Source organism: Pseudochaenichthys georgianus, chromosome 21 (genome assembly GCF_902827115.2).
Source record: "Pseudochaenichthys georgianus chromosome 21, fPseGeo1.2, whole genome shotgun sequence".
Taxonomy (NCBI): domain Eukaryota; kingdom Metazoa; phylum Chordata; class Actinopteri; order Perciformes; family Channichthyidae; genus Pseudochaenichthys; species Pseudochaenichthys georgianus.
Window position 1 is genome coordinate 31344280 of NC_047523.1, and position 27656 is coordinate 31371935.

At 39.5% G+C, this 27656-nt stretch overlaps 4 protein-coding genes and 1 long non-coding RNA gene across 10 annotated transcripts in view; 3 read left to right on the forward strand and 2 right to left on the reverse strand.

Moving 5' to 3' along the window:
- The window catches only part of tbc1d4 (TBC1 domain family, member 4), a 31192-nt gene extending 26971 nt beyond the window's left edge, over positions 1–4221 (reverse strand). For all 3 annotated transcript variants that reach the window (XM_034109938.1, XM_034109939.1, XM_034109937.1), the window contains exon 1: positions 3227–4221. In XM_034109938.1, the coding sequence (XP_033965829.1) occupies positions 3227–3625 (399 nt within the window). In that variant the 5' untranslated portion in view covers positions 3626–4221. The remainder of the gene's footprint in view (positions 1–3226) is intronic.
- Positions 3800–4732, forward strand: LOC117466600 (uncharacterized). The gene is made up of 2 exons (XR_004554294.2): positions 3800–3888; positions 4215–4732. It is a non-coding gene; the product is annotated as an uncharacterized lncRNA (long non-coding RNA).
- An 843-nt stretch (positions 4733–5575) lies between these two features.
- On the reverse strand, positions 5576–9583 carry commd6 (COMM domain containing 6). 2 transcript variants are annotated; one of them, XR_011645149.1, is made up of 8 exons: positions 9365–9583; positions 8184–8242; positions 7698–7763; positions 7523–7599; positions 6977–7145; positions 6735–6887; positions 6524–6649; positions 5576–6058 (listed from the first exon to the last, which is right to left on the reverse strand). XR_011645149.1 is itself a non-coding variant. In XM_034109942.2 (7 exons), exons 1-7 carry the CDS (start codon positions 9387–9389, stop codon positions 6599–6601), a joined length of 600 nt encoding a protein of 199 aa, XP_033965833.1. In that variant the 5' UTR covers positions 9390–9583; the 3' UTR covers positions 5576–6598. The 2 variants fall into 2 exon arrangements, 1 of the variants encoding a protein (XP_033965833.1); XM_034109942.2 differs by having other exon boundaries at positions 5576–6649.
- Positions 9584–11348: 1765 nt separating this feature from the next.
- uchl3 (ubiquitin carboxyl-terminal esterase L3 (ubiquitin thiolesterase)) lies at positions 11349–15536 on the forward strand. Its single transcript, XM_034109979.1, has 9 exons — positions 11349–11483; positions 11662–11673; positions 12514–12642; positions 12761–12917; positions 13319–13404; positions 14234–14281; positions 14408–14483; positions 14609–14667; positions 14766–15536. The coding sequence occupies exons 1-9, from the start codon at positions 11442–11444 to the stop codon at positions 14853–14855; spliced, it is 699 nt and encodes a 232-aa protein (XP_033965870.1). The 5' UTR covers positions 11349–11441; the 3' UTR covers positions 14856–15536.
- Positions 15537–16440: 904 nt separating this feature from the next.
- The window catches only part of lmo7a (LIM domain 7a), a 45099-nt gene continuing 33883 nt past the window's right edge, over positions 16441–27656 (forward strand). The window contains exons 1-4 of one of the 3 annotated variants that reach the window (XM_034109492.2): positions 16441–16651; positions 16891–16999; positions 22835–22905; positions 24873–24942. In XM_034109492.2, the coding sequence (XP_033965383.1) occupies positions 16931–16999; positions 22835–22905; positions 24873–24942 (210 nt within the window). In that variant the 5' untranslated portion in view covers positions 16441–16651; positions 16891–16930. The remainder of the gene's footprint in view (positions 16652–16890; positions 17000–22834; positions 22906–24872; positions 24943–27656) is intronic. The other 2 variants (XM_071207110.1, XM_034109493.2) reach the window with 2 other exon arrangements.

A 27656-nucleotide genomic window follows, 5' to 3' on the forward strand; every position in this document is an offset into this window, starting at 1 on the left:
GAGCGCTTGGCTCTATGGGCTTGGCCCGTGAGTGGTACAATCTGAATACAGTGTGACATGAAGCTGACCCTGGCAGCTGCCAAGCGAGCCAGTGGCACTCATGCGCTATGTGTAGTCTTCAGGCACTCGGCACGCCCCAGGGCAAACAGAGTGTGGTTGAAGCCCAACCCTGCCTTTATCTTAAGGAGGTTGGTTCAGGTACCACATTTGACATTGAGGCATCCTCCCCACCACTGTATTCCTCCGGGGAACAGCAGCCGGATTTGCCGTGTCCAGCCCGTGCTTTACGCACGTACAGGGACGGATCAAGGGTGCTTCGTCATAATGACCAAACCCCTTGTGTCCTGGGCTAACCCTTATAAGGGCAAGCCTGTTACTAAGCAACGGCTCTCCCACTGGTTTGTGGAAGCAATTGCTGTGGGGCCCATACGAGTCAGAGTTCGCAGGCACCCTCGGGTCCACGAGCTCTTTCGACTCAGGGTCTGGCTGCATCCTGGGCTCTGTCCGTAATGAGATTGGTGCTTCTGTTTGCTCCGCGATGAGGCGCATCCCATCGTGAGACATCTCACTTCATGTTACTCTGACACTGGGGTTACGTAAGTAACCTATAGTTTTGTATTGCAGTCGACCTTGGCCTTGACTCATGAGTGCATCGTGTAGCTGAATGATGACCGGCACTTACAAGACAGCAGAGGGTCACCCAGTGAGAGACTCCACTGTGGCCCATTTCCAAGTGAGAGCAGAGGTGGTCTGTGGTTTACACTGTGAGGTTAACACTGTGCAGGATGGGAATGTCAATCCTGGCTTGATAATGGCACAATTGAGACATGTTAGGTCAGTGTTACATTTGTACAATGAGAGTCTCACTGAAGACAGATGGGAGTATCCCAATCTCAGAGCCAAGTGAAGATCAAAATGACAGTGTCTGGTAAATGATGATGTACAACCTGCTGTCATGGATACACCAATTAACAGTCAAGACATGACTGAGTGAGCCCTTAATGACAGACTGGCTGCACCTAATGCATAACTGATTCGTTTTAATAAAAAATACATGTGAGAACAGAAGTTGTATTTCAAGTTGAGGAAGTCAAACTTGATTTGAAGCACCCAATCTTTCAAACAAAAGAACAGACATAAGGAGGCATGCCATATTTATCTTTAGACTGTGATGTATTAGACTTTCTTTGTCTTCAACCTAAATCCAGATGAGCAAACTAAGCTTCTGCTCTTTAAGACATCATGATCGCATTTCATTTTAACCTTTCACATTGTATTGGTGAATGCCAGCCTTTTCTTAGGCTTTACACAATGTACCCGTGTCATGTCTACAGCTAAAAATAGATTTAAAAATATGCCTGTCAGTCCACAACAAGCCAAAGACTAATTATGTCTCTAAACTCAGTTTGGACAAAGGAAAAAATTACAGTAGCACGATAATAATATATGTATTTAAAATAAAAAGGATTTACAAATATAAATCATTAACTGCAAGAGGTTGTTTACATGGCAGCGGTGTACTGGTCGAATAAGCCATGCATTCCACCTGATTCACCATGTAGGCTACTGGTTGCTAGCTCACTGGCTGCCAAACCAGTTTTTGTTGCGTAATAATGTTCAATGAGGTATGTTCAGGATAGTTTTCTGACTGCTGGAAACACCAGACACCTCGAGAGTGCGTCTGCCATGAATGTGTTGCCTCTACTCTCAGCTTTCACCAGCAGACAAACAGCCTGTGAGCTGGCACATACCACAGGAAACATGATACAACAAGGCCGTATTTTAGATCAATGCAGAAATGTGAGCAAACATGAGCTGGCTATCTGTTAGAGAACATTATTTGTGAAGGTTTCCTTGTCCATTGAAAATAACAGTAATAATACAGACTTCAGTTTGTCTTACAGCAGGTGAATAATCATGTTGGCCCAACCCTGAACTCAATGATTCGTAAACACACAAAACATGTGCACTTCTTATTCACTGCTGCATACTCTGAGTGACATGCAAGCAAACGTACAGACACACACACAAACACACGTATACAGAGTAGACACAAACACATCAGCGCCAATGGGATGAGCTCTTGATGGCAATGTCTCAGACATACACTATGACTGCATTTCAGCAAAGACCTAAAAAACTGATTGCATGATCATTATTTAAAACTCCCACGTTCCTGATTTTGGAATGTTTACCACATTTTTGGGTTTATTACTCAACTGGTCAGCATAAATGTTGCTGACTAAATGTTGCTGACTAAATATTGTGCCGATTCAGTTGTTGTCACACTATGTTTACCAGGGAGAACATCTGAAACAATCAGCAGTCCATGGCATCAACAGAAGAAAAATATCCCAAACCATCTTGGTAATCAATTAATCGTAAATGCTATTTTGAGCCCCTCATATATGGAGATTGCGTGCTTTTTTGAACTGTTTTGATGTGTTTCTTCCTTACTCCAATGACAACTACATATCTCATTGTATGCTCTTTGTGCATTGTCCCTTCTCAAAAACAGAAAAAATAAAACATCTAATATTAAATTGAATATTTTTTTGATCTGGACTTGAACATTAGTATAGTATAGACAGAATGATTATTATAGAAGATAATCTGCATATGTATCGACAATTCAAGTAATCATTAGTTGAAACCTTTCCAAAGAGATGGCTGACCCCTTATAGAGGAAGCACAGAGATGGATTAACTTTGCCCAAAATCCAGTGTGCTCCGTTTATCATTACCACCGACCAGTGGCCTAAATACTTAATACCAAGGCAAACATGTTTGGACCATTTACTAATCTATTGTCTGTTTGAGATTAAAATACATTGTTGTCACCTAAAGGAGATTTCAAATCAGGCTTGGCAGGACCTTCCTTTGTCTTCTGTTTACACAATTCATATTGGTCATTGGGAAAAAAACAGGTGGGGATAACTGTGAAGTCTGACATCAAAGTGGATTTTAAATTGAGGAGCTTTAGGACAGGTTAAATTATAATCCCTTTGGAAATAAATATGACAAAGATAGACGGAACTTTTGTGAGTGCAAGTGCCTATAGCAATACTACATAAATATATTTATAATTTGAGTTATTTACAGATCCCTTTATTATTTTTGTTTAAGTGTCTTTTTCTTTACCATGAATTTAGGTGTACTGCTCTCTTCCTGGTCTAGTTGCTGCTGTGACACGTGTAAAGGTGTTTTTGACACCTGGACAGGCCTACCTGGTTGGGGTCTCCGGCCTTGAAGACGTGACAGGACATCTCAGACTCTGGGTTGTCAGGCTGGCCCCGCAGGAGATAGGCAAAGTAGGTGAGGTCATTGCTGTTGTGGATGAAGCGAGAGATGAGCTGTGCTTTGTGTTCAAATATAAAGACTGAAGAGTTGTTGCTGTTGGAGGGCACACATCGGATGAAGGGGGGGTTGAGGGCCAGTTGGACCTCTCTCGGCTGCACCACGGGGCCGCAGTCGCCTTTCTCACATTTCCTCCGGATCTCCGCCACCAGCCACGGCAGCATGGGCAGGGTGGACCGCCTGTCGAGCGAGGACCAGCCGATGTAAGTCAGGGAGAAAGTCCTGTCCGACTTCGGGGGGCTGCTCTCCCTCTCATCCTGACTCTCCATGTCGACTTTCAGCTCGTTGACAGCGATGTGGGACTAAAGACTACTTTCAAAAAAGGATGTCGATGTATCCTACCATTCCCTACAAGCAAGATCGCAGTAGTTGTAGTTAGTTTGCAACAGTTTCCTTGTCCACATCCACAGTGAAAGTTCCTATAACCAAGCGATTTGCTACATGCACAACATGTGCTCGCCCTGCCGATCAGCTGCGAAATCCATGTTATCAAAATATCTCCGATGCACAGTTTCTCCTTCTTGGATTGCAGGTAAATTAACTTGTAAGGTCATGTATTTTGTACCTTGCTTCCCTGCTCTGGCGCTCCACTGTTTGCATGGGCAGTGACTCAAAAAGCTAAACAGTCCCGTACTGTACTGTACTGTACTGTCCCAACCCAGCTTGCTTGCTAAAACGTGGCTGTGGATTGCTCCTGTGTAAACACAAGTCGCTCAGAGAGATCTGATTTATTTTAACGTTGCTCCTGAGCGCATAAAGGGGGATGCATTAATATAGACCCCTTAAATCCTATAAGCCATGACGACGAGGTTGCATATATCTAACATACATACATTGATGCTTGTTTATCGCCTTTAGATGCAGTCTTCCAAATGTGATCCTTTCTTCCACAACGCCTTGGAGGCGGAGCGGCTGTTGCGCGTTGACGACCCGCCCATCCAGCCCATGTGCTGGGGGAGTGGGCAGGGCGCAGCGCGGTGTGAAACGTGACAGGACCAAGCTCCACCTTTCCCTCCTGTGCAGAATAACTGGAAAGCCTCTTCCATGGTAGTGTTTGGACATTTTTTGCAGCCCCCAGCAGGACCATAAATCTGTGAATTGTAACTACCTAACTGCCAGAAGTGGAAGAAGTAGCCTACTCATTAAGTTAAACTACCAGAGTCTGGGAATGCTATGTTCCAAGTAAAGGTCCTGCATTCAAAATGTTACTCAAGTAAAAAAAAAGTACAAAAGCATTGGCATCAAAATATACCTAGAATACCTAACGTAAAAGTAGCCTACTCTCATTATGCAAATTGGCCCATTTCAGGATAATAATCTATGTTTTGATTACAATTACTGATGCATTAATGTATTTATTAAAGCTGGTAAAGGTGCAGATAGTTGTAATGACTTTGTATGCTCTAGGGTAGCTTTTGAGTGTTACTCCAGGTGTGATTAAAGTCGTATTTAAGTGATGTTTATACTTCACATTTGTATTCAAAATCTGCAAAGTAACTAAAAGTATTAAATACATTTAGTGGAATAAAAGTACACTATTTACCTCTGAATTCTAGTGGGGTAGAAGTGCAAAGTAGAAATAAATTGAAATACTAAGTAAACTTCCTCAAAATTGTACTTAAGTACAGTACTTTAGATTAGAACATGTACTTGGTTACTTTTCAATACTGCTAACTGGTACATTAAGCACACGTTTTCAAGACCAGACTTGGCCAAATAATATGTTGGCAGAAGTATGTGCAGTACTCTACTTAAGCAGTTCTTAACTAAATGTTTACAAGCAGTCTTGGAAAGCTGTACTCACATCTGATATCCTAAGATGTTCCCATCTACCCAATGCAATCATGTTAAGACGCCGCCTATCCCCAAAATAGTATCTGTGCCATATATAACCTCATCACTCAGGCAGGAGCCACTAGAGCTCTGCTACCCTACAGACCTCACGTCACCTTATGTGTATACACATTAGAAATGTAACTGTATACCCCCAGTTGATGAAATAATATGGTTGTTCTTTTTTTGTTATGAGTGTTGACATTGTATCTATTTGACTGGTTACAATGCATTGCAGCGAAATTTGAAATAAGATGGTAATCCTTTCCTATATGGTTCACAGAATAGAGTATAACATGGAGCAAATAAGGGATGGTGGCTAATAGTCTTAATAAGTACCTTACATGTATTCTGATTAGTGAAGTTGGCAACAAATAACCATGCAATGAAGATTTACATTTAATAATAATTGTTTGCATCATTGTTGTATTGCATGAAGAGAGGACTAACCACAGAACAAAAAAAGCAAAGGTTTCCACGGTAACGAACAATAGCCATTTCAGCATTACCAAGAAAATAACACAACAAAGTAAGTTTTCATAATTTAGATATATAGAAAAAGCCCTGTAAAAATGTCATGTGGATGATTTCCCACCCAAACAGAAATAGCCAACAAGTAAAACTATACAGTATATATCCACCCATCTCTAACCTCAGGTAAACAATACAGCAATATGGCAAAGATCATGGTTTCACTATGGAAATGTAATTCAATTCTGTGCAGTCTAAAAGAACAAAACCAAATGGAAAACCATATAATTGTTAACCATTATGTAAAAAAGAGGCACACTATTCATATTGTTTGTTTGACAGGGTTTGCAGTATTATCAGCGTAGATATGCACTTAGTGGCAAGTTTATTAGGTACACCTAGTGAAAAATAAAAATACAACACTTATATTAATACAACAATCCTGAAAAGGCATCCTACATTTGCATAGGTTATATATATATGTTTTTCTTCTGTTTTCGAGGGGTGTTGATGTAACTATTTGTTCATTTTGGAGGATGTAATTTGTGTTGCTGTTGAATTGTATTGCATCTCTCTGTATATTGCAATACAGTTTAACAGTACCTCATATTACAGTATATGTAGTATTACAGATTGACGTGTATTAGACTGCATTAGCATTCATTGTACATTAGTTAATGGGAGAAAGTAAACTTACGTATTTGCAATGAATTAAAAAAAGTGATGACAAGCATTTATTTTACTATTTTAAACAGCTGGACTTCCTAATGATAAATAATGTAGAAGCTTAAGTAACATTTAAAGTGCAAAGCCGACATTTGCCCTAATATTTATCCACAATATGAGACAGAAGACACACACACCTGTGCCAAGCTGTTCTACTAATGGTTTCATGTAAACTGGGGTGTCATTTCAACCAGCTCCTAAGCTCCGATGCATCACACAGTCTCCATAACGGCTGCCATCTCCTTGAACTGCTTGTGGAAGTTCTGCAAAGGAAAAAGAAGAATCATAAAAATCAAGCATGTAATAAATGTTACCAACAATACTACATTCACATCAATAAATACAGACCTGGAACTGCGGAATGGTCATTTCAAAAGACTTCTGACAGATCTGCCCAGAGGGTTCAACGATTTTTAACAGAAGAGACACGTATGGGGAGTTGAGAGAGCGGCAGGTGTCGGAGCTCACTGCCATGCCGAGCTTCCACTGCATGTCCACTAACTAAAAAAAAACACGTCTCATTAGCCTTCAATTAGACAAAAGTGTGTTCAGGTCACCAGTAATGTTTTGAAAATGAGATAAGGACATACCTGACCGATGCTAAGCGCTGACTCGACCTCCTGCTGAGCACGGACTGATGCACCGTGTTCACTCCACAACCTGTGCAACACCTGAAGGGAAGCTTTGGGCCACTTACTGCTGCCTTCTTCCAGCCTCTTCACAAGGTCGTCCCCAGAGAGGTTACTCTTCCCAGCAGACCTGAATATACAAAGGCTAACTATCACACTTTACGATAAATGTAAATATTTACGCATGATTTTGCCTTTTGTCTGGCAAATTAACGAAGATGATTGTAAAGCTACGATACGCAATTAAGAGCCAATGACAAGGCGTGCTCTGATCTAAGGGATATTACTCATCTGTTTGCAACTTATGACAATAAAAGCCTTGAATCCTTGAATGAATCCTTCAATCCTATTAAAACAATATACTTCAAAAGGGGCAAACAAAAATCAACATGTGGGCCTTTAAAAATAATATAAGTAATATATGATAGCTAGACACACACATTTTAACATTACATTTTAACATGCAAATTCAGAGGCAAATAATGATAATAATAGGAAAAAAGATACCTGAATGTTAACAAGAGAAATCTGATGATGTTCTGCAGAGCCTCATGGTCACATCTGACTCCAGCTCTCTGGAATTCCTGCACAGAAAAGAAAAACAACTTATGAAAGAGGAACTTGGGAAGATGGGTTACTGTAGGTTAAAAAATATTGTAAAGTAAAGTAAACATTGACTCACATCAGAAATTTCAGCTGAGTCTACTCCTTTAGTTTGCCCTTGAAGGTAAAACAGAATATGGCGACACTGTGGATAATAACAGATTGGTTATCAGAAGTGTAGCATGAGCTCTATGACAACCACATCCTGTTCGACTTGTGCAGAGTACACACTATATTGTATTTAGCATCTGATTGTTCACACTGAGAGGTTTGCTCCACTACAACTTGGTTTCATGTATTGTCAATTGATAAACCCATTCTGTGCCTGAGGTAATCAAACAAATACTACAGGCCAACATGATGCCGAGTCAATCATTTGTATACAACCCAATATCACAAATGTGCCTAAGCGGTATTTGTGCGACTACTGGTGCTTCTATTCTAAGCACATTTGTATTTAGTATTAATTTAAGATGATGTTCTATTCTAATGTACCTTTTTGTAGATGTATACTTGTTTGCAAACTGTACAGGGATATAAACAATCAAAGATGCATCATACTCACTGTTTCCGCCAACAGATCTGGAGAAAGTTTACAGATGCTGTCCACAACTTTGTTGACACCTGAAACACAGGAGTGAAGTAAGTCACTGTGTCAGTCTAAATATGTTAATTCTGGTGCCTCTGCAATACATTAATGATACAATGTCTTTATTTATGATATAACTGTTAAAAATAGTAGTAAATATATCTGTTATCATTTTCTTTGACTTGCTCATTACACATCTTTCTTTTCTTAGATGTTTATTCAGGGTGTAAAATATTCAGGACAGAAAAATAGAGCAGACACCAAGGTATAATAAGGTGCAATACATAAGAATAGTAATTGTGATTTTTTTTTTTTAGTATAGAAAAATAAAGAAAACAATTACTTTCAACAGCCAAGGCACAAAAGGTTATCATTCATGTCATTAAATATCTTCCAATGCCAATGGCATTACATGTATGTAAGCACTTTAAAGAGATTTATTTAACTTAATTATATAAAGTATTTATCAGATAAATTATAGAGACAATATCATGTATTCAGATTATTCTGTTATGCTTTCAGTATAAATCTCCTGTGATGTGCATAACCAGTGCATCCCATATTCCCCAGATCACCCTGAACATCAGACTGCATTGGTATTTGATTAAAAATCGAAGATGTTTGCAGCGATTCAGTGGTCTCTTTAACTAGGCTAGTAGGTCAAAAAACCAATGCAAAAAAGTTATCTATTTGTGTGTGCTCTGACCACTTTTAAGCTAACACACACTTACTGTGCCAAACATATTAGCCGTCTGCAGGATGATCTTATGGCATTTCCGAGCTTACTCGTGTGTTTTCAAAACATATGCAGCTAATGGTATTAATGGGAAGCACGAAATTGTACCGACGACAGTCAACAGATTTGATTTAGTATAGCAACAATAACTACCCGTTTTCGGTTAGGGTAAGGTTGGGTCAGGTTATGAATTAAGAAGTGTTTTTGGGTTATGGTCCCCTGACGTTAAGGAGAACTCATAATAACATGGTTTACACTTTATACAGTATGGGTTTACACACCTCCAGCTAGCTACATAGTTAAGCACACGCTAATGACAAAAAACAATACATTGCCTGGGTGATGTACCTCTTCTTCCCCTTTTTAGTCAAACTACAATTTACTGAAAAGATTGTGATGCTACATGAAGTTGAAGACCCACCCTGAGACTCCTCTAATGCTGGCATCTCCTCTCACAGTCAGGTTGCAGGATACACCGTCGTGGTAATTTTGCCACTTTAGCGACTTTCTCGATTGGCAATTTGAGGACCTTACTGTTATTATATTATATTGACAAGGACAGCAAGCTTTTGGCCAGAGAAAACTATTCTCCATTGAAGAGGATTGAGAATGTTCTTCTTCTTTTCTGTTTCTCAATGGATCAAAATCATCGTAAAATGTGTATACCGCCACCTACTGGTGAAGTGTCAGTTTCTTCTTCTAGGATTTTACTAAGACAGCAGCGCCATCGTCTGGCGGCTTCTTCTTCTACTTCTTAAAATAAATATGTATTATTATTTATTTGATTATGTTATATACAAACATAGACGTCATTTGCGCTGGGGACGCTGCAGACATGTCCCCACCACTTTTTAAAAGACCAAGTCCTTTTTCTGGTGTACAGTCTGAATAAAGAATATGTGCTGTTGAAAGACTTTTAAACGCTTGAACTTATAAATGCAGGGATTTCTCATTGCCAGGAAAAAGGGTAGTTGTATTCAGATAGTAACAGAAACAGAGAAAGGACTTGGTCAGCATGCAAATACAAGGTCTTAATTATCCTCACGATAGACAATCTGCTCTGCCAGAGATGTAAAACCTTCTGAAATTAAAAAGGGAACAGCAAACACCAGTGTGATTTAGGTGGGAGTATGACTATCCTCCTGGACAAAGTTATAGGGGGGGGGGGGGGGGGCACCACCAATACCTGGTCTGCCAGGTATTGGTCCCCCAGACTTAAAAAGTCCTGTACCTTTGTGTATGTTTATTTCTTAAAGCAGCGAACAGAAATATTGGAATGGAATGGAAAATGGAGTTGTTATTTAAATGTGTTGTTATTGTCAAACATCTGTTGATGCAATATTTTTTATATCGTTTTTTTTAAAGTAATGAATTTAATTAAATCACTTTATTTTATTAGTTTTAGTAAAAATAAATGTCCATATTAAATATCTTTATATATTTTGTTTATGATTTATTTATGATTGTATTAAATATTATATTATTATTTCATTGTATTTATTTCATTATCGTTTTATTTAATTATTTTAATTATTATGTAATTGTTATTTTATTATTTTTAAATTATTATTATGAAGACACGTGCACTTTCAGAGCACATACTACAAGGCTAACAAGCAAAACAACATTGTGTGAAACACGCACAGACACAGACATTCATAAATATATAAATGTAAGTGAATTCTTTTTTAGAAATACATTAAAGATTTATAATGTGTTCCTTTTTTATTCTCAACTCATATATTTATACATTAATTTCTTTATTTCCATATTCATTCATTTGTTCTTGTGATTATTTATTCCTATATTTATTTCCACATTTATAAAAAATTGTATTTATTTTTGTGTTTATTTAGTTTGTATTTCAACATTTGTGTTGTTTCACATTTATTTATTCTTATTTTTTTTGTATTCCTGGATTTATGCATTTTTTTTTTTAACTTGTGTCATGTTCTGTCCTCCATACCTGTGTGCTCGTTGTGTGCAAAAAGGTACAAATTCAATCGAAATCACATCACAGCAAGATCTTTAATTGGGCGTTCATAGTTTTGAAAACACAAAAATACAAAAAAGAGATGACAATACATACAGCGACTGTATAAAATAGTGCTCCACAGCCCCAGAGCCATATCACAGCCCCAACCGCTGGGAATCTCAATCACGCCCATGATCCTGGAATGGTCCACGGTTGGGTGGAGGGTGTGAGTAGTATTCATCTATCCTTCATTTAGCCGATTAAGAAACATGACACGACTACCTAGGCTAGAAACATATTACAATTCATAAATCAATATATGTTACTCATTTGATCTTGTCGGAAAGTACAGGGTATGGTATATTTGTTGTTTATAAAAAAGTGTGTACCCCTGCGCATTACGTGAATGCCAAGTTCCATTTCCCTGACTCGGAAGCTATTTCCAGCTGTCAGACACATTTTGGTAAATCAGTTTCAGCTAGCTCTCAGTTGAAAGGAAAATAAAAGTTAACGTTACTTCAAAATGGACAGTCCACGATGGTTGCCTTTGGAGTCAAATCCAGAAGTATGTGTTGCTGTTATTTCTTCAAAATGGTGATCCGTCGTAGTAATTCATTCACAAGCATGTGAGGGCTAGCTAACTTGTGGCTAACCCTTAGAACAAAAGCTGGAGCCGGTGTGGCTTCTTTGTTAATTACAAAAGAAGTATTATTAACATTTGTATATGTCTCTTTTTATTTCAGGTCATGACAAAGGTGAGTATTTCCTTCTGATTTAATTTAACACCCCAATAATCAGCTGCAACGTGACTTTAGAGGAATAAGGCCTGACGTTACTCATCAACAATGCTATTGTTTTATACGTGATGCTCTCAGTGAAGCGTAGAAGTAAAAAATGCTGCCTTTTAAAAGTCATGTTAGAAAACGGACTGCGAAGAATATGACAAAAGCTTTAACTGATTGCTAGTAGCATGCTGCAATTGCACCCTAAAGAGAATATATTTTACGAAGTTATCTTACGTGTTTTTCTCGAGCTTCATACACATAAACTGGTTAGTTACACTTCCTGCAGCTGTCTATGACAATGTAGGCCTTACACCTACAGTAAATATGTTCCTACTTAGTAAGTAAAGTTATTGATATTGTCCTATGTTAATAACCAAACTAACTGCTGTCTATATATAACAATGACAAGATGTTGAGTGCATGAGAAAATAGAAAAGCATCAAATAGTACATATCACATTTAAAGTTTCTAATAAAATATCTGTAATTCATCGATATAGTTTAATATAACTTTTCAATCGAGGTACCAAAGTGCATTACTTACTTAGAAGTCCCTGTACGTTAGATATGTTTAGTAAGCTGGTACAAAGCACATATTTATAAGAAAGTAATGACTATTTTTTGTTGTATCCTGTCAATCACGTGTATTCTAGCCTTGTGAGTTTTTGGTCATTATCAGTTGGTAATAAGGAGCCAGCTATTACATACAACTTACATTTGAGTTGGAAGTTCACTATGAGATTGTGTAAGGTTAATTGTACTTTCTACTTTGTACTTTATGCATATACATTTACTCTCAGCGTTTGTGCAGTTTGTCAATTGCTTAGGTATGAGACCAACCTGGCAATTTGGAGATGTTTACGGATTGGATCCAGAGCTTCTCAGCATGGTGCCACGACCAGTGTGCGCGGTGCTGCTTCTCTTCCCAGTGACAGAGAAGGTACTTGTACTGTCAAATGTATTAACTGTATGTTCATTACATGTTGTAGAGACTCATTTCCATGCTATTCAAAAACAATTCTCAACTGATATTTCTCCTCTCTCCTTCTTCTGTCCAGTATGAGGCTTTCAAGCATGAAGAGGAAGAGAAACTCAAGGGTCAGCCACAGGACGTGTCCCCTGACGTCTACTTCATGAAGCAGACTATTGGAAACGCCTGTGGAACAATAGGATTAATTCATGCAGTGGCAAACAACCAAAAACACCTGGAGTTTGGTGAGTATTTCTTCTGTTCTCGTCATATCCAATGGTAGAGATGTCAAATATTTCCATGTTTACAATTTGAAAGCATCAACTCAATACGGTTGTATGATTGTAGAGTTGATTGCTTGTGAGTAAAAAATGACTGTGAATTAACATGAATGATTTTCCCCAGAATATGTAGTTGCTCATACTTGATAGGGGGTCTTGTGGTCCGTTCCCAAGAATATAGATAACATAGAAGCCGTAGAAAGCCCTAGAAAACCTTAGAATAGTTGGGAAAACCCTGAAATATAAGGGGGGTATATTAGGGGTTGCAATATCAGTGTTGAAAATCACCCAGTTCAAATCCTAAAACATTTCTGCCTGCAGACAGTTTTTCATAGATTTGACTTCATGTTGTCCTCTCTCCTCAGAGCCTGATTCTCCTCTTAAGAAGTTTATCGTACAAACCTCTAAAATGGCCTCAGAGGAAAAGGCCGCCTTCCTGGAAAAAGATGAGGTAAGAAAAAACTGAAAAGAAAATATTTACTTAATTATTTTGTGATTAAAGGTGGGGTAGGTAATTCACTTCAGAAACACTTTTTGTTATATTCCATGGAATGCTCTTAACATCCCGATAGCAATGAATACATTAAATACTTTGACATTCATCTGTAGAAACCGTAGCGCTGTCAAAAGCACGACCAATCATCTGAGCCGGCCTGGCTAAAATAACTGGATGGCCTACCTGCCTGTCAGCCTTCCATCTGTGCACAAACTTATCTCGTGCCCTCATTGGTCATGTGCGCGTTCGTGTGTGTTGGAGGAGGGGCTCTGTAAGGAAGTCTGAAGGAAGGGGCAGATTCTTTCCGGCTGCGTACTTTCATATTCTAGCGCACTCGAGCTGGTTTCTCCATTCTTACCTACCCTACCTTTAAGCAATCAGTTAAGATTTTAGTTTTTTTTCCAACTTTTTTGTACAGAAGAAGAACCACAAGTATGCTCTTATTAAATATTTTCCCATTATTTTAGTTAATCACAGGATGAATAAAACAACTGTTTCGGCCTCAAACAATTATCAATGTCACAACAACTTATACGGTACCTTTTTATAGAAAATCCTCTTTTTGAGTCATAACAACATGGACACTCTTTGTAACCATTTTCCTGGTAACTGTAGCCTTCTACGTTGTATGTAACTGCTCTCTATCTGTCACTTGTAAGATAATGATACTGGCCTTGTGTACATGAACATATGGCATGTTAGATTATCCTAAACATGTAGGTACAATTACCATGAAGTACAAAACAAACTGCAAATCATTGGCTTTATTCCTACTTTGTTTCAGAGTATACGTGTGACACATGAATCCAGTGCGCAGGAGGGACAGACTGAGGTTTGTATTGCGTTTTTAGATGTTCTGTGTATGCTTCTGGCACAAATACCACCAATTGTTCTGTCTTTCATCTCAAAGAATGTGTAACTTCAACATACTCTGGTTTTATTTTGTTGTCTGCTTTAGGCCCCAAGTGTAGATGAGAAAGTGAATCTGCATTTTATAGCTTTTGTGAATGTTGGGGGACAGTTATATGAACTGGGTGAGTTACCAACTGAAGTGTGCTTGTACGTCCAAAATATTGCATTTGTGTCATTGTAGATAGTGATGACTTTATGTACACATTTCAGGCAAACTTCCTGGTAAACTGTTTTTTGTTTAACCTAGATGGCCGCAAGCCTTTCCCTATTGTCCACGGCAAAACTTCCGAAGACACTTTACTCGAGGTAAGACCCCACAGAATAAAACGGACAATTGCTATAAAAAACATTTCTGAAGTTGAGTTCTAAGTCATCATTTCCTGATGTGTTCAATTGCACCGCAGGATGCTGTAGAGGTTTGTAAGGTCTTCATGGCTCGCGACCCTCAGGAGGTTCGTTTCACCATCATTGCCCTCTCCAAAGATTCATATTGAGGAAACTCCTTTGTGATCCCAGAGAAAGAAGAAAATATGACTGCCAAACATTCTCAAGTGCTCGCTCAATTGGAGAGTTCGATTTTTCTTTAATTATTTTTCATTTTTGTGGCAAAGGTAAGAAAAAGGTCAGGGATATCATTTAAACTAATAACATCTTGTTATGCATCACTTGTTAAGGAAATCAGAGTGCTCCTGTGAAAACAAAAGTATTTCTTGTTGAGATCAAACTCTTCCAGATCCACACTGCTGAAACATCGTGAGAGCTGTAATACAGATATCAACTGTACTACCCTGACACTGCACTACATTTTGTTTACATGGCTTCTTTGACTTTCAATTTAAATATTTCACAAGATTTCCACATGTGAGGGAGCACAACTTAACTTTTTTACCCTGGGTTCAATGGTTCATACTGTATGTAATGATTTGTTTGAGATGATGTGTGTAACACATGGTCAAAACCGGCTGCAGAAATATGTTTGGCAAGGCTTTCATTTCAGTCATAGCTTTCATAAAAGATAGGCCTATTACAGTAATGTTATAAAAAGCAGAAAAATACAAGTCTTCTGGAAGAAAGGCTGAAATATGAAATTTGACTGTACATTAGTGGGGAAGGTGCCCACATTTTTGTAATATGAATTACAAATTCTGTCAAATAAAAGGAAAATTTACTACGCATTTCTCTTGTTGATATTTTCTGTAGCACACACATGTTAGAAAGTTAATTTATGTATCTGTTTATCATTGTATGATTTAGTATTTGATGGGTTTATTGTCAAATGTAATTAACTTGATTAGGCCTGCTGAAAATATGTATCTTTTTTTATTAGCACACTACAATAGGGAAATAAAATGTTATCAGGCCTCTACACTGAAAATACAAAAGCTAGTTCTTTGAATCCAAAGTACTTACAAAGTAGTCACTCTACTACTGAATTAATTCAATGGAAAATAGTCAAAATACTCCATTACAATTCTTAAACTTAAATCATCAAAGTACTCATTCTGTTATATTAATATTTTTGGATTAACATTAACATTTTAATGTCATTGGTCAAGATTGATTATATTTTAAAAACTCTATATTGTTGGGTATTTTAATCTATGACAATGCATTTGTATGTGGTAATGTAAGATGATCATAGTATTGTATGTGATTTATTTGAATTTTATATGTTAAGTAACTATAGCTGTCAAATAAATGTAGCAAAGAAACCTGCAAGGTATAAATTCCACTCGTGTTCAAACCATATACAGTCTATGGTTCAAACGTTAATGTACCTTGCACTAAGTCAGTGCTGATTTCCTTCCCTGCATTTCACCCTGATGGCCGCTGGGGGGCGCTGCAGGAAAAAGATTTGCAGATCTCCCGCAAGTGGAAAAGTTTACTCAAACTTTGTAACTTTTGCTTTAACATTTGATACTAAGCAGCCCAACAACTTCAAATGGACACGGCTTTTACTTATCAAGCTGTAATGTGAGAATATATTGTAGCTGGATATGAATTGGTGTAGAGTTACACTATACTTACAGTAGTGGAAACCGGATCAAAACAACAGCTGAAATATCAGCCAACTTGTGTTCACCTGGAACTTGAAGCCTCTCAAAGGACCCGTGGGTGGTCCTCAGACCTCACTTTGGTAACCCTCCTGCCTCAGCCTCATGCAGTTTGAACTCCATGAGAAGATAACATCTCCCGTCTAGGAGGAGAGCCAGGGTTGAACTGTGAGGGAGGCTTGGTCGCTGAAAATACCAAAACAAGCGATCCACAGGTGTGTCGGATGAAAGAACAGGTAAGCAGGCTGATGCTAAGGGGGTGTGTCACTGTTACACCTTGCATTCATACAGTAATATCCTGCTGGAAATAAACAAAAGGAGGCATATTTCATGACTGAGTAGTTTGATTTTCAAGTGTATCTGTGATGCTCTACATTGCTTGAATAGTTTAGAGTGCCTTCATTGTGTCTGCTTTGTTTGGACCGGCCCACATTTGATGTCACTGGACCTTAAATGCGGACATCTACACACACAGATTTGTCCCTTCGGTGCAGCTCGGATAATACGGTTTTGTGATGGAGTGGCGCGAGCAGTCCGAGGTCAGCTGCGACGAGGCGTACTTGGAGGCACAGAGATGGATTGAGGTGAGTCAAAAACATTACAAGAAACGTGTTTCTTTTAAACTACTGACTGGACGTAAGCAATAATCAAAGAAAAGGTTACATCGAATTGGTCAATTCTTGTGGATCACCATATGGCAAAACAGGAAAGTGTTATTTTGTTTGACTTATTTTTCCGCATTCAGCTAATATACGACTGGCAAAAGACTATAAAGTTGAAAACCTTTTACAAAAATACTTTTCATCACAGTCAATGACAGGAGGTAAGCAATAACCATAGGTTCAATCTAATTGCTAAATGCTTGTGATCACAGGAATGTGGTATTTTTGTGTGATTACTTTTTCCTCACTGTAAGACCAACAAAAAACTATAAAGTTACAAAACACTTTGATTCAGAGGCACTGACGGGGGGTAAGTACTAATCATAGAGAAGGTTACATCTAATTAGTAAAAGTTTGTCTTCACTATATGTCAAACCTGGAAAGTGGTATTTTTGTGGCAATTATTTCTTATATTAGCTACTATAAGACTGACATGAGCCTATCAAGGTGTAAAGCTGAGGGTTTTGTCTAATACATTCTTGATTTAAGTTGTTTTGGTGTAATCTAGTGGCTTACCTCTAAGTCTCAGATATTAAACTGGACCAACAGATGAATAATATTCACCCCTGGTTATAGTCTCAAGTAACTGATGATCAAGTCTATTGTTCCTGTCTTTGGGAATAATGTAGCTGTACTTTCCTCCGCACAGTAGTTATTCCCTTTATCTTATCTGTCTGTCTCTTGAGAATACAGGTATGGATTTGAATGTATTCATCATTGTTGTTTAGTCGCTGCTTGTCTAGACCTGCTGTTTTTCTTAGATGTTCCCAGGGTTTCTTTGAGGCTACAGTTTTGATGCATGTTGTGAGAAAATTGGCAGAGCAATTAAGAAAAGAGGATCTATGATTGATCCCTAAATCTCAGCCATTTTACCACACCTCCTGTACGCACAGTTCAAGCCTGGATAATAACCTGAAGTAGGGCAAGATGTTTTTAATGACATGCTATTTATAAGTAATATTCTTAGCCTATACTGTTTATTATTGCAAATTGCTATTACAAGTACTGATGATTCAAAAACTAAAAAAGCAGTCACACAGTTTGTCTCTTGTGATAAATATATGAACATGTATGAAAAATGCGTAAAATATAGAATAAAGGTTTTAAAAGATGTTCCTCATAATATACCGTTTTTTTAAATTGAAAAACAGCTACCAACTAAAAATAACTATCCACCAGCACTATCAAAAACAGTCTCTTTTCATTTCCAAAATGTCAACTTGTTTAAAGTTTCCATTCAACCTTCAGCCAGGCTCTCGTTCTTTCTTTTTGTTTTTACAAGCGGGTTTAATTATGTTTCCTCATCTCGCAAATTCTCTTCTCAGCAGGGTGGCTTGGAGCTGCTGCACGGTTTTAACTAAACAAATATTGTTCTAATTTCATGAAGGGGTGAATCTAAATTCTTCTGATGTGACATCAGTGTCTCTCACACTTGCACACTGGCCCATTGTTGTGGTTCACCTCGTGCAGGGCAGTGGGGGGGGGGGGGGGGGCATGATATCAGACAGGGACAGGAAGATTAGGGAGGGTTAGCAGGAAGCTGAACGAGTTGAATAGGTAAAGGTGCAGCAAAGAAATGATATTCTTCTGGGGTACAGGCCATGGGACGAGTATACTAACAGTGTAGGTATGTGAGGTTTTGGCGGGGACCAAGTTATTTTACGGGGCGAGCACTTTCCCCTCAAAGACAACGTTCTGTGGGTATTGGAATCTGCCTCTGAATGATTAACAAGCTGCTTGGCTTCATAGCACTTTAAACAGAGGCATGTGTGCGTGGCAAGGTTGGTGGTATTGTTAAAAACGAGACTAAATGGTCTGGAGCTTGTCACATGGACACATTCCTGCATTAGCTGCCATGGCTGTGAGCATAGCACCCTCCGAGCTGGCCAGCTGTCAGCACAGGGCAGCGAGCACGACAACCACAGAGCCCGCTAGAATAATGGAGACCCTTGTTAATTGAATAGAAAGGCAGTAAGTGTGACTGTCGTGACAATCAAGAACAAGAGTGTATGCAACCTACAGGTCGAAAGATCATGAGTATTGTATGACCTACTGTACACACAGACACAGTATCTTATTCATTTCATCAGAGCTCTTTTATTAGATTTGATCAGATGTAGTGCTTTTCATGGTTTCCCGATGGTGTTTAAGCAGGTTGACTTTCTTTTTTTAATAAATCACTAAGGTACTGCAACAGTGTGAGGCCCATTATGCCGGTTTCCCTTTGTTTAGATTGCTACGGCCAAGAATTTATTTCTTCAAAGCCACTTTGAAAGGTGTGGCTGGTTGAAAAGGGCCGTATTGTGTTTCGTACATCCTCTAGAATAAGAGCAGTAAATCAAAGGTAACGCAATCCTGTGGATTTCTTGAGGTGTGTTACTTATCCGGTTGAAGTCTTGTAACACTGAAACTATTTCAAGCTTCCTTGTGGTTTTGATATGTGTGTTGAATTCAGGACTTCAATCAAGAGATAGTTTCATTATCAATCAATTTGCTGACTATTTTCTCAGTATTTATGAATTGTTTTTGGCCACAAATAGTTGAAAGTGCCCATTCAAATAACTCAGAGCTCATGGTGTTTATTTTCTCATCAATAATCCAAAACTCAATAATATACTAAATTTGCAATAAAATGAAACGGAGGAATTTGGCAAACCTCCATGTTTGATAAACTGGAACCAGTCAAATATTCCACCTTAATTGAATTGTTTTTCATTTGTTTGTCCAGCTCATCCATCCACTATTTTGTTGTGGTCCAGCTGCCAACACATGCCTTCCGTGACCTGTGTTGTTTTCCATACCAGATCATTAGTCATCTCACTGTAGCGCCATTTTGGGTTTTTATCTATATTGATTGCGAGCAATTAGAAACTGGGTCACATGCATTCAGATGCACTCATGTGAAGCAGGACCTCACACAAGAAGCCATGCATTTGCTGTTGCATGTTAATATAGGCCCATTATTCGGATATGTTGATATTGATGGCTTCGACATCGGTATATTTTTGTCTGATTGGTGAAATAATTGTAAAACATGCCAATTGTCCTCTGATGGCACATGTCCCTGTCCTTTGTAGGAACAATTAGAGGAGCAGGAGGGGGGTGGGCTGCATCCACACAAACCTTGAATACTGATTTGCCTCAATGCCCGGCATGAATAAACAATAGCTGTGGTCACGGACCCAGAGACTCCTCAATCCCTCTGATTATTTGGGTTTTACTGCAGTCAAAAGACACATTGTATTTCACACGTGTCAAAACACTTTTAAGAGCCTGTGTTGCATTCCGAGGGTCACATGTCTGCGTTTTAATGTCAGGAATAAAAGTCGTTACAAGGCTCAGTTCTTCAACACATTCAGCAGCACATTCTTGAGGGTGGGTTTGTAGGAGAGCAAGCTGTTTTTGAAATCTCTCCTCCTGCCTTAAATCTCCCGTGTTAAATCAGAGCAGCAGTATGTTGTTGCAGATTAGAGTAGTTATCCCACATGGCAGGTTCAACAGGAGAGAGAGGGCCCAGCAGGCTGGATCTGAGGGGAGTTAATACCTCTAATGATGATAGAGAGGAGGACAATATTCTGTTACAGTCAGCTTAGTGCAAGCTTCAATAGGGTGTCCCTCCTTCTACACAAGGATTAGGAGATAATACCTTAATTATCACGTTTATTATGTTCCTTCTTCTTATGAAACACCTCAATGCACCACTGAACGAGTGCATCTAAGTGATTGTGCTGTTTCCACCTGTATTGTGTGCAGACTTGAATTCCAGCTGATGGCCCAGCATGGAACAGCAGGGGTCAGGATTGCCAACTGCAGAGCATGACTGATTATACACTGTGCTGTGACGTTTGTTGCCTCTGTGTGATAACGTGTGTGTGTGGGCAGCTTTGCATTTCTGCCAGTGTGTTACTGTTTAGTGTTGTCAGTGTCTAGTTATCATTGTATTTTTGTCAATGGATGATAAGTAGGCCCAGATCTCTGTATGTGTGCTCAACAAAACGCCTAGCAATGGCTTCGTCACATACAGAAAGACTTCCGAATGAAACTGTTTTAATTAATCTATTACAGCATGTTCTCATTTTCTTTTTAATGGAAGGTTCTGGAAGGTTACCTAGGGTGTGGTCTTAGGTGTAACACAAGTATTTTATGAAAATAATAACAGTCTTTCTAATTGCTCCGGTGTCTCCTGTCTTCCACGAAATAATGGCTTGTACTGAGCCATGCCAGTAATTGCCCCAGCGTTTGTCCCTCTCTCTTAAAAGAAATAGAAACAACCGACCAATTTGGTTAGTAAGACCAGTTAGACTTGTTTTGCCTTGTGCATGAGTGTGTGTGGTGTTTGTTTGGTGTGTGCACTTTGGTTTATGGCAGGTGTCTCACTTATCTCACTGTATATTTACAGTGGATTGTGTGTGCTCACCTGCCCTTTTGGAGAAAGTCAACTAATTAAATTACATGCAGACTTCAAATCAAACGCATTGCAGTAGTAAGGTCAGTGAAAGTGTTTTCATATTTCATAACATACTCTCAGTTTCCAGTTTATTAGGTTCATTTAGATACAATTATTGCCGTCTAAAGCAACAGTCCTGCAACAAATCCAATCTTTACGAAGGTTATAATATTCAAGCTTTGTTGATTCAACTTTGTGAGGAAGTAGTGTGTGGTGCTGTGCGACATTGTAATGAATTGTAATTTAAAAGCAGCTTCCAATAATTGTATTTGTGTTCATTTATTCACACATCCTCCCCACAGAAACAGTCCCAGTTTGTTTATTTGACGAGCAGAATATATATAACAAACTAGTGTTAGTGAAATATGTTAGAAAGTAACGCCATGGGCCAAATAACATTTGATTAGTGTTTGGTATAGGAACAGATCCAAGATGGTGCCAGAGCAAGGAACTGATCTTAATGCAACATTGCAATGCATCTAAGTAGGATTGCAAAAAGCTATGTATTCACTTTTTCTAAAATAATAAATATCCAGGATTGTGCAGAGCTGCTGGAAGTAAACATTCTAAATGTTTTCTGACGTAATGATTTTGGTTGGATTGAGTGGCTTAAGATGTTGATGATGGAAACATTCCAACACAAACAGAACAGGAAGCTCTTTAAGGAGTGGCCATTACCATGCATTTGATATCCTAAAACGGAGATGAAGTTCCATACCAAAACTTAGAAAACAATAGTTATATCGCCTTTAGGAGAATATAGATTGCTGATAATCAAGGCAAAAATGTGTAGTACAAAACAAATAGTGATGAGTGTTTTGTTTCTGGGCAATAACAGCATGTGTTTAAGTGAGGCTGGTCGTCATGCATGCATAATGACTCCTGGTGTTCCCACAATGGTGGCTTGAGATCATGGGAAAGGCATGAGGCTCTAACACGGCGCTGAGTTCCTCCAGCGCTCCAGATGCTCCCAGAGCCTTGCGGCTTGGGCAGCCTGGCTCCAGCACAGTTTTAGCACAGCTCTCCCGTTTACCAGCAGCTTTTAACATTAAAGTGAGAAGAACAGAGCCACCGGAGAGCCCAGAGGAATACCTGCACAACTGGACTCAACTCTGTCCCAGAGACACTGTAGGAACTCTGGAGGAAATACCTCTGACTTCCTCTGCTACTGTTCTCAACATCCTACCTTTCTTCTCCAACCTCCCCACCCCACCACACACACACACACACACACACACTAACCCCCGCCTCCTCTCCTCACCCAACCCGTCTTGCTATTTTTCTCACTGTTTTTGTATCCATTTTTCCAGGCAGTAACCAAGAAAACACTTGGAAGCGACGACTTCCGATCAGCGCTGGAGAATGGAGTTCTGCTGTGTGAGTAAGTACACTGCTTTTCCCAGGCACCTCTCTTAAGCTACTCATTCAGATGGAAGCCTTCTGCTCCCCTCCAGGTCTGCACTCCAACATAAGTGTTACTGATATTTCCCAGGCGGACCCCCTGCAGGGTCTCTGTTTGTTTGTCCGCCACATAAAGTGAGCCAGTGTTTCCAGACAGCACTAGAGGATGCATTGTGGAGTTATTTCAATGTTTCCAGTGTTAGATCCGCCCTCTGTGGTTTTATTTGGGGATATGAAGTGTGATCTATTTCAGGAAGTCGTGTCGCCCGTCTGACAGATGTTACAGATCTGTGGACGGGCAGAGTGCCGTCCTTTACTTTAATAAGAGCTATGAGAAGCGGTGTAGAGAACGGAAAGCCTCCAGCTGAAACCACATCGGAAAGCCAGGGCACCCTGCTTTCTCATTGGTCGGATTGGTTGTATTGGTTGTATCTCCACAGAATTAGCTTTTGCATTGATTCATCAACTGCTCTTCTAACATGTGCATTGACTTGTGGAGATGTGGCTTCTCTCAGAGCAGGGATGTGTTAGTCTGTGTGTGTTAGGGTTTGCATCATGTCCCTTTTTACATGTGTATGTGAGCAGCATGGACACAGTGATGTGATTTGCACCAATCAGCAAGAAGCTGTAATTACCAGCAGCCCATGCAGAATCTTCCAAACCTCTATTGGCATCGTTTCAAAGAAGAAGCCCCTCGTTCTGCTGATTTGAGCCTGACTCCACTGTTTGCTCGCTCTCCGGGAACAACAGAGACACTTTCGTTCTGGGAGCTGTCCATGTTTTCTCAGCGTGAGGAAGAGGAAGACAAGAGATTAAATCGCCTTCACCGAGAAGCTCAGCCTCCATTCCCATTGTTTTCTGGTTATCACAACTGCTTGGAAGGGAATGGTCGGTGTGGGTCTCACACATGATTACATCCTACTTAGATTACAATGTGTGTTATCTGATCAAATAGTACAGCTTTCTATTGTGTCACTGCTAAATGACTGACTTTAAAACAAATTCCTTTCTCTACATCTATTGTCAACCTAATCAAAGTCTTGCATCTACCCCCAGTGCTGAGAGAGCCGAGGAAGCACCTGCCACAAATATCCACATTCATAAGTTTTTACTTTCTTTCATTAAACAAAAGGGCGAGATTTGCACTTTTTAATATGCAGATTAAGATTTGACATGTGACTTTTTCAAGCGTGTTGCACAGATTATACGACTACAACAGTGTATGGATGAGTTCGTATTATCTTGACCAATTACGTCATTAAATGTTGTTTACGTGTTGTAATCTACGATAACAATTCTCAAATATAAAAGATAAAATAAAACTCAGAAAAGAGCCATTCTGCATATGAGCGCATTCATTTTGAGGATTAGAATTTCACGGATAAATTGATCAATCCACAAATAACTTGTTAATTGATTCATAATTGTATCAACATCTCGAGCAAAAATTGCAAACTTTGCATAATTTCAGTTTCTCAAGAGGAAGATTTCCCTGCTTTTTCTTGTCTTAAAGTAATTAGAATATCTTTAGGATTGGACTGGCATTTTTGACTTTTCTGGTGTTGTGTGTAGAATTTTTTTTTTTTGGGTGTCATTTAGATTTAAGAAACCCTTTCCAAACCCTTTGAGTAACACCACATATGCATGTATCAAAACCGTTTTTTCTGAGCCGTACGTGGTGGTTGCTGGTTTGTTTGGGGTTGTCCCAGTAGGAGAGGGTATGTTTACAGCGCAGAGGACCCATGTTGTGTTTACATCACGCTGCAGCACTGGTCATTTACTAAACTAAAGCCAGGTGGCTCCCATCAAACAAAGTCGTAAACACACAACACCGAGACTTTGCAACACTTTTTTGTTCATTCCTTGTTATTTAAAGTAGCCAGCCAATCACCAAGTCCTTTCACTTACCCTCTTCCTTTGCCTCTTGTCTCTTTCTTCTGCTCGCAGTTTGATCAACAACATCAAACCTGGAATCATCAAGAGAGTTAACCGGCTGCCTACACCTATAGCTGGACTGGTAAGTCTTTATATTCATCTTAAATATCAGTCATTGCATGCACATTTTAAAGTATATCCTAACTCATAGCCACACCAGCTCAGTTGTGTTTCAACAAGGTAACGGCTGTTATTACTGTTGTAGCAACTAACCCTTTTGTAGAGAGTATATTCTGAGATGTAAGGACACAGTGTGAGGTGAAGCGGCAGCAGTGAAGCTGGTGATAGGTCTGAAGCACGGCTGCCAGTGAGAGGGAGGTGTTTGCCTCAGTGACTTGTCGCTCCTCATATCCATCCACACTAATAAGTTCAGTGAAAGTGGAGATGCTTGAAAGGCCACAGGCCGCAATATGACTGCACCCTAAATATGATGTCTGCCATGCTTGAGGCTGCTCTCAGTCAAAGTCCTTTTAGACAAAAAGTCTTTGTGCTGGTTTGATAATTAGGTTTTTGATTGAGTGACGCGAGGTCAGAAGGGGGCAGAGTTTGGTTACATAATAACCCGTTATTGAATCAGTGTTACTCAATCTTTTCACCTTTTTAGACCTGGCAATGTCTTTCAATTGTGGCACATGCCGTTTTGGAGACAGTGGCTCAGTTGATATAAATGTTTTGGGAGTGTCTGACTACAAGTGCTCGGGAAGTAGAGGGTTGAAAACCCTACCTTAAACCCATCCCTCACAAAGCTCTCTCTTGTAGGAGTAATTGAGTCCAGCTGTCTGGGGGAATTATAGAGAACCCCAAGCTTAACCATCCAGTCTGAGTGGGCTAGGTCACTTTTAACATGTTTGGCAAGACAATGACAAGAATGCGGTCGAAGAAACAGACTAGTATTCATGCTGTATATGTAAACAGTAAACATGTAGTACCAAACACTTTACCATCATATCTATGTTATGACATAAATCAAAATGCCAGTTTGTTTTTGACAGTTAGTAGAATAACTGGCTGGGCACCTGCTGAGGTCATTGAGCTATGGTATCTCCTCCATCAGTAGCACTGCTTTGGTATTTCCGATACCTGGGCACCAACCTCAAACCACCTGATAATACATTCCCCAGAAAACGTGAAAGCTCCTTGTTGGCCTGCGGCTATCAGTTACTGCCAACCACATGGGAAAAAGTGGAGGGCTCTCCAAACAAACATTACTCACTCTCACTCCGCTGTGAGAGTATCTTTTCTCCCAAAGCAGTCAAGTAGTGTTGCTAAGAATGTCCTGTATCTCTCCTCTCTTTAAATAGAAAACGTGTCTGTTCTTTAAGTGTTAGAAATAAGGGTTTGGAAAGTCAAATCATTAAAGCATTACATCCTTATGCTGAGACACCTGTTTCCACACACAGTAGTGAGGGTGTTTGCACTGGGTTTGTCTTCATGTATGCTATTGTCAGAAAATAAGAAACTGGAAAATGCAGTTTTCCGGTATGTTAACCTTGCAAAAAGCAATTGGAATGTGTAACAAAGTTACAGTAAACAAAGAACAAGAATAATGTTGACGCCTTTTTATTTGAGATGAAGATAAACAGTTTAACTTTAATGACCGCTGAATGCAAGGGTCTTTGCGACTCACACGCATCATTAGCGCTCAAATCTAAATATTTTCTACCATTATGGTCATAATTATCGCTTTAGTTTGCTATCCGAAAGATTTCAGCTCTGAAATGGATACCAGGCTTCAGCTCTGGCAGAATAAAAAGCCCAGGGAGGGAAAAGGGGAACAAACGGAAATATATGGTTTTGTGGAATATTTAGCAAACATTGACTCCAGACCGGGCCTATTATTTGGCTTCACTTGTGTCCAAGGGAATGTTTCCATGTCAGCACACTTCTCTGCCTGTTGCTGAGCACTCAGCTGTGGGTTGGATGACACCTACTGGTTCGGTTCTGCTTTTACTAGTGCTGGGCAGGAAGCCAACAATTGTGGTGAGGCAGGCAGCTACGTGAGTGGAATTGAGGCCCATTGGGCTGAATCCAGAGGGACAAAGTTAAAGATGACTGCATCGGCCTCTGCCCACCGTAAACACACTGTAATTGACATGATGCTGGATGTTCCCGCATACACCAACTCCTTGGCGGGTTGAGGGAGCAGTGGGAGGAGACAGACAGTTTCAATGGTCCTCAGGGTGTCTTTACTCATCTAAATGTCTGTTTAATTATCCGTGCAATGACAGGCATTTGACCATGTGTTGTTACTGTGTTTGTGTTGTATGGCTGCATGTTATGACTGGATCTGTCTGTTGAGAAAGGAGGATCTTTTATTTGGTCTGTTTCACGAGAGCCAACATTTCAAGTATTTAATCTCCTCTTGGTTTATTGTCACAGGACTTGCAAATGTGTAGCCTGATATTTTAACCATAGCTTTGCTTGGTGTTTGAAGCACTGCCAAGGGTCAGCGGAGGGTAATTATAGAGCATGTCCATTTTAGACAAAGAATGCAGTGAAAGAATAGAGTGACCACGATGTGACCAGTATGGACGGAGACCCTTTTATACCAAATCAGACACCTTATGAGTCAAATATTTCCCCCTCTCAGTGTGAATACTGAGTCCTCGGGTCTGAGAGGATTAGAGGCTGCTGGATGGGTACAGCATATTTAGCAGGATTATGTGCAGGCACAAGGCAGCATAACATTCCTTCAACATCATTATCTCTGCATGTTCTGGGGCTGGTTGTCGGGGGGCTTTTCGTGTGTTCGTAATGCTCTTTGAGTTGAAATGACATTTACCAAAGTGATATTAA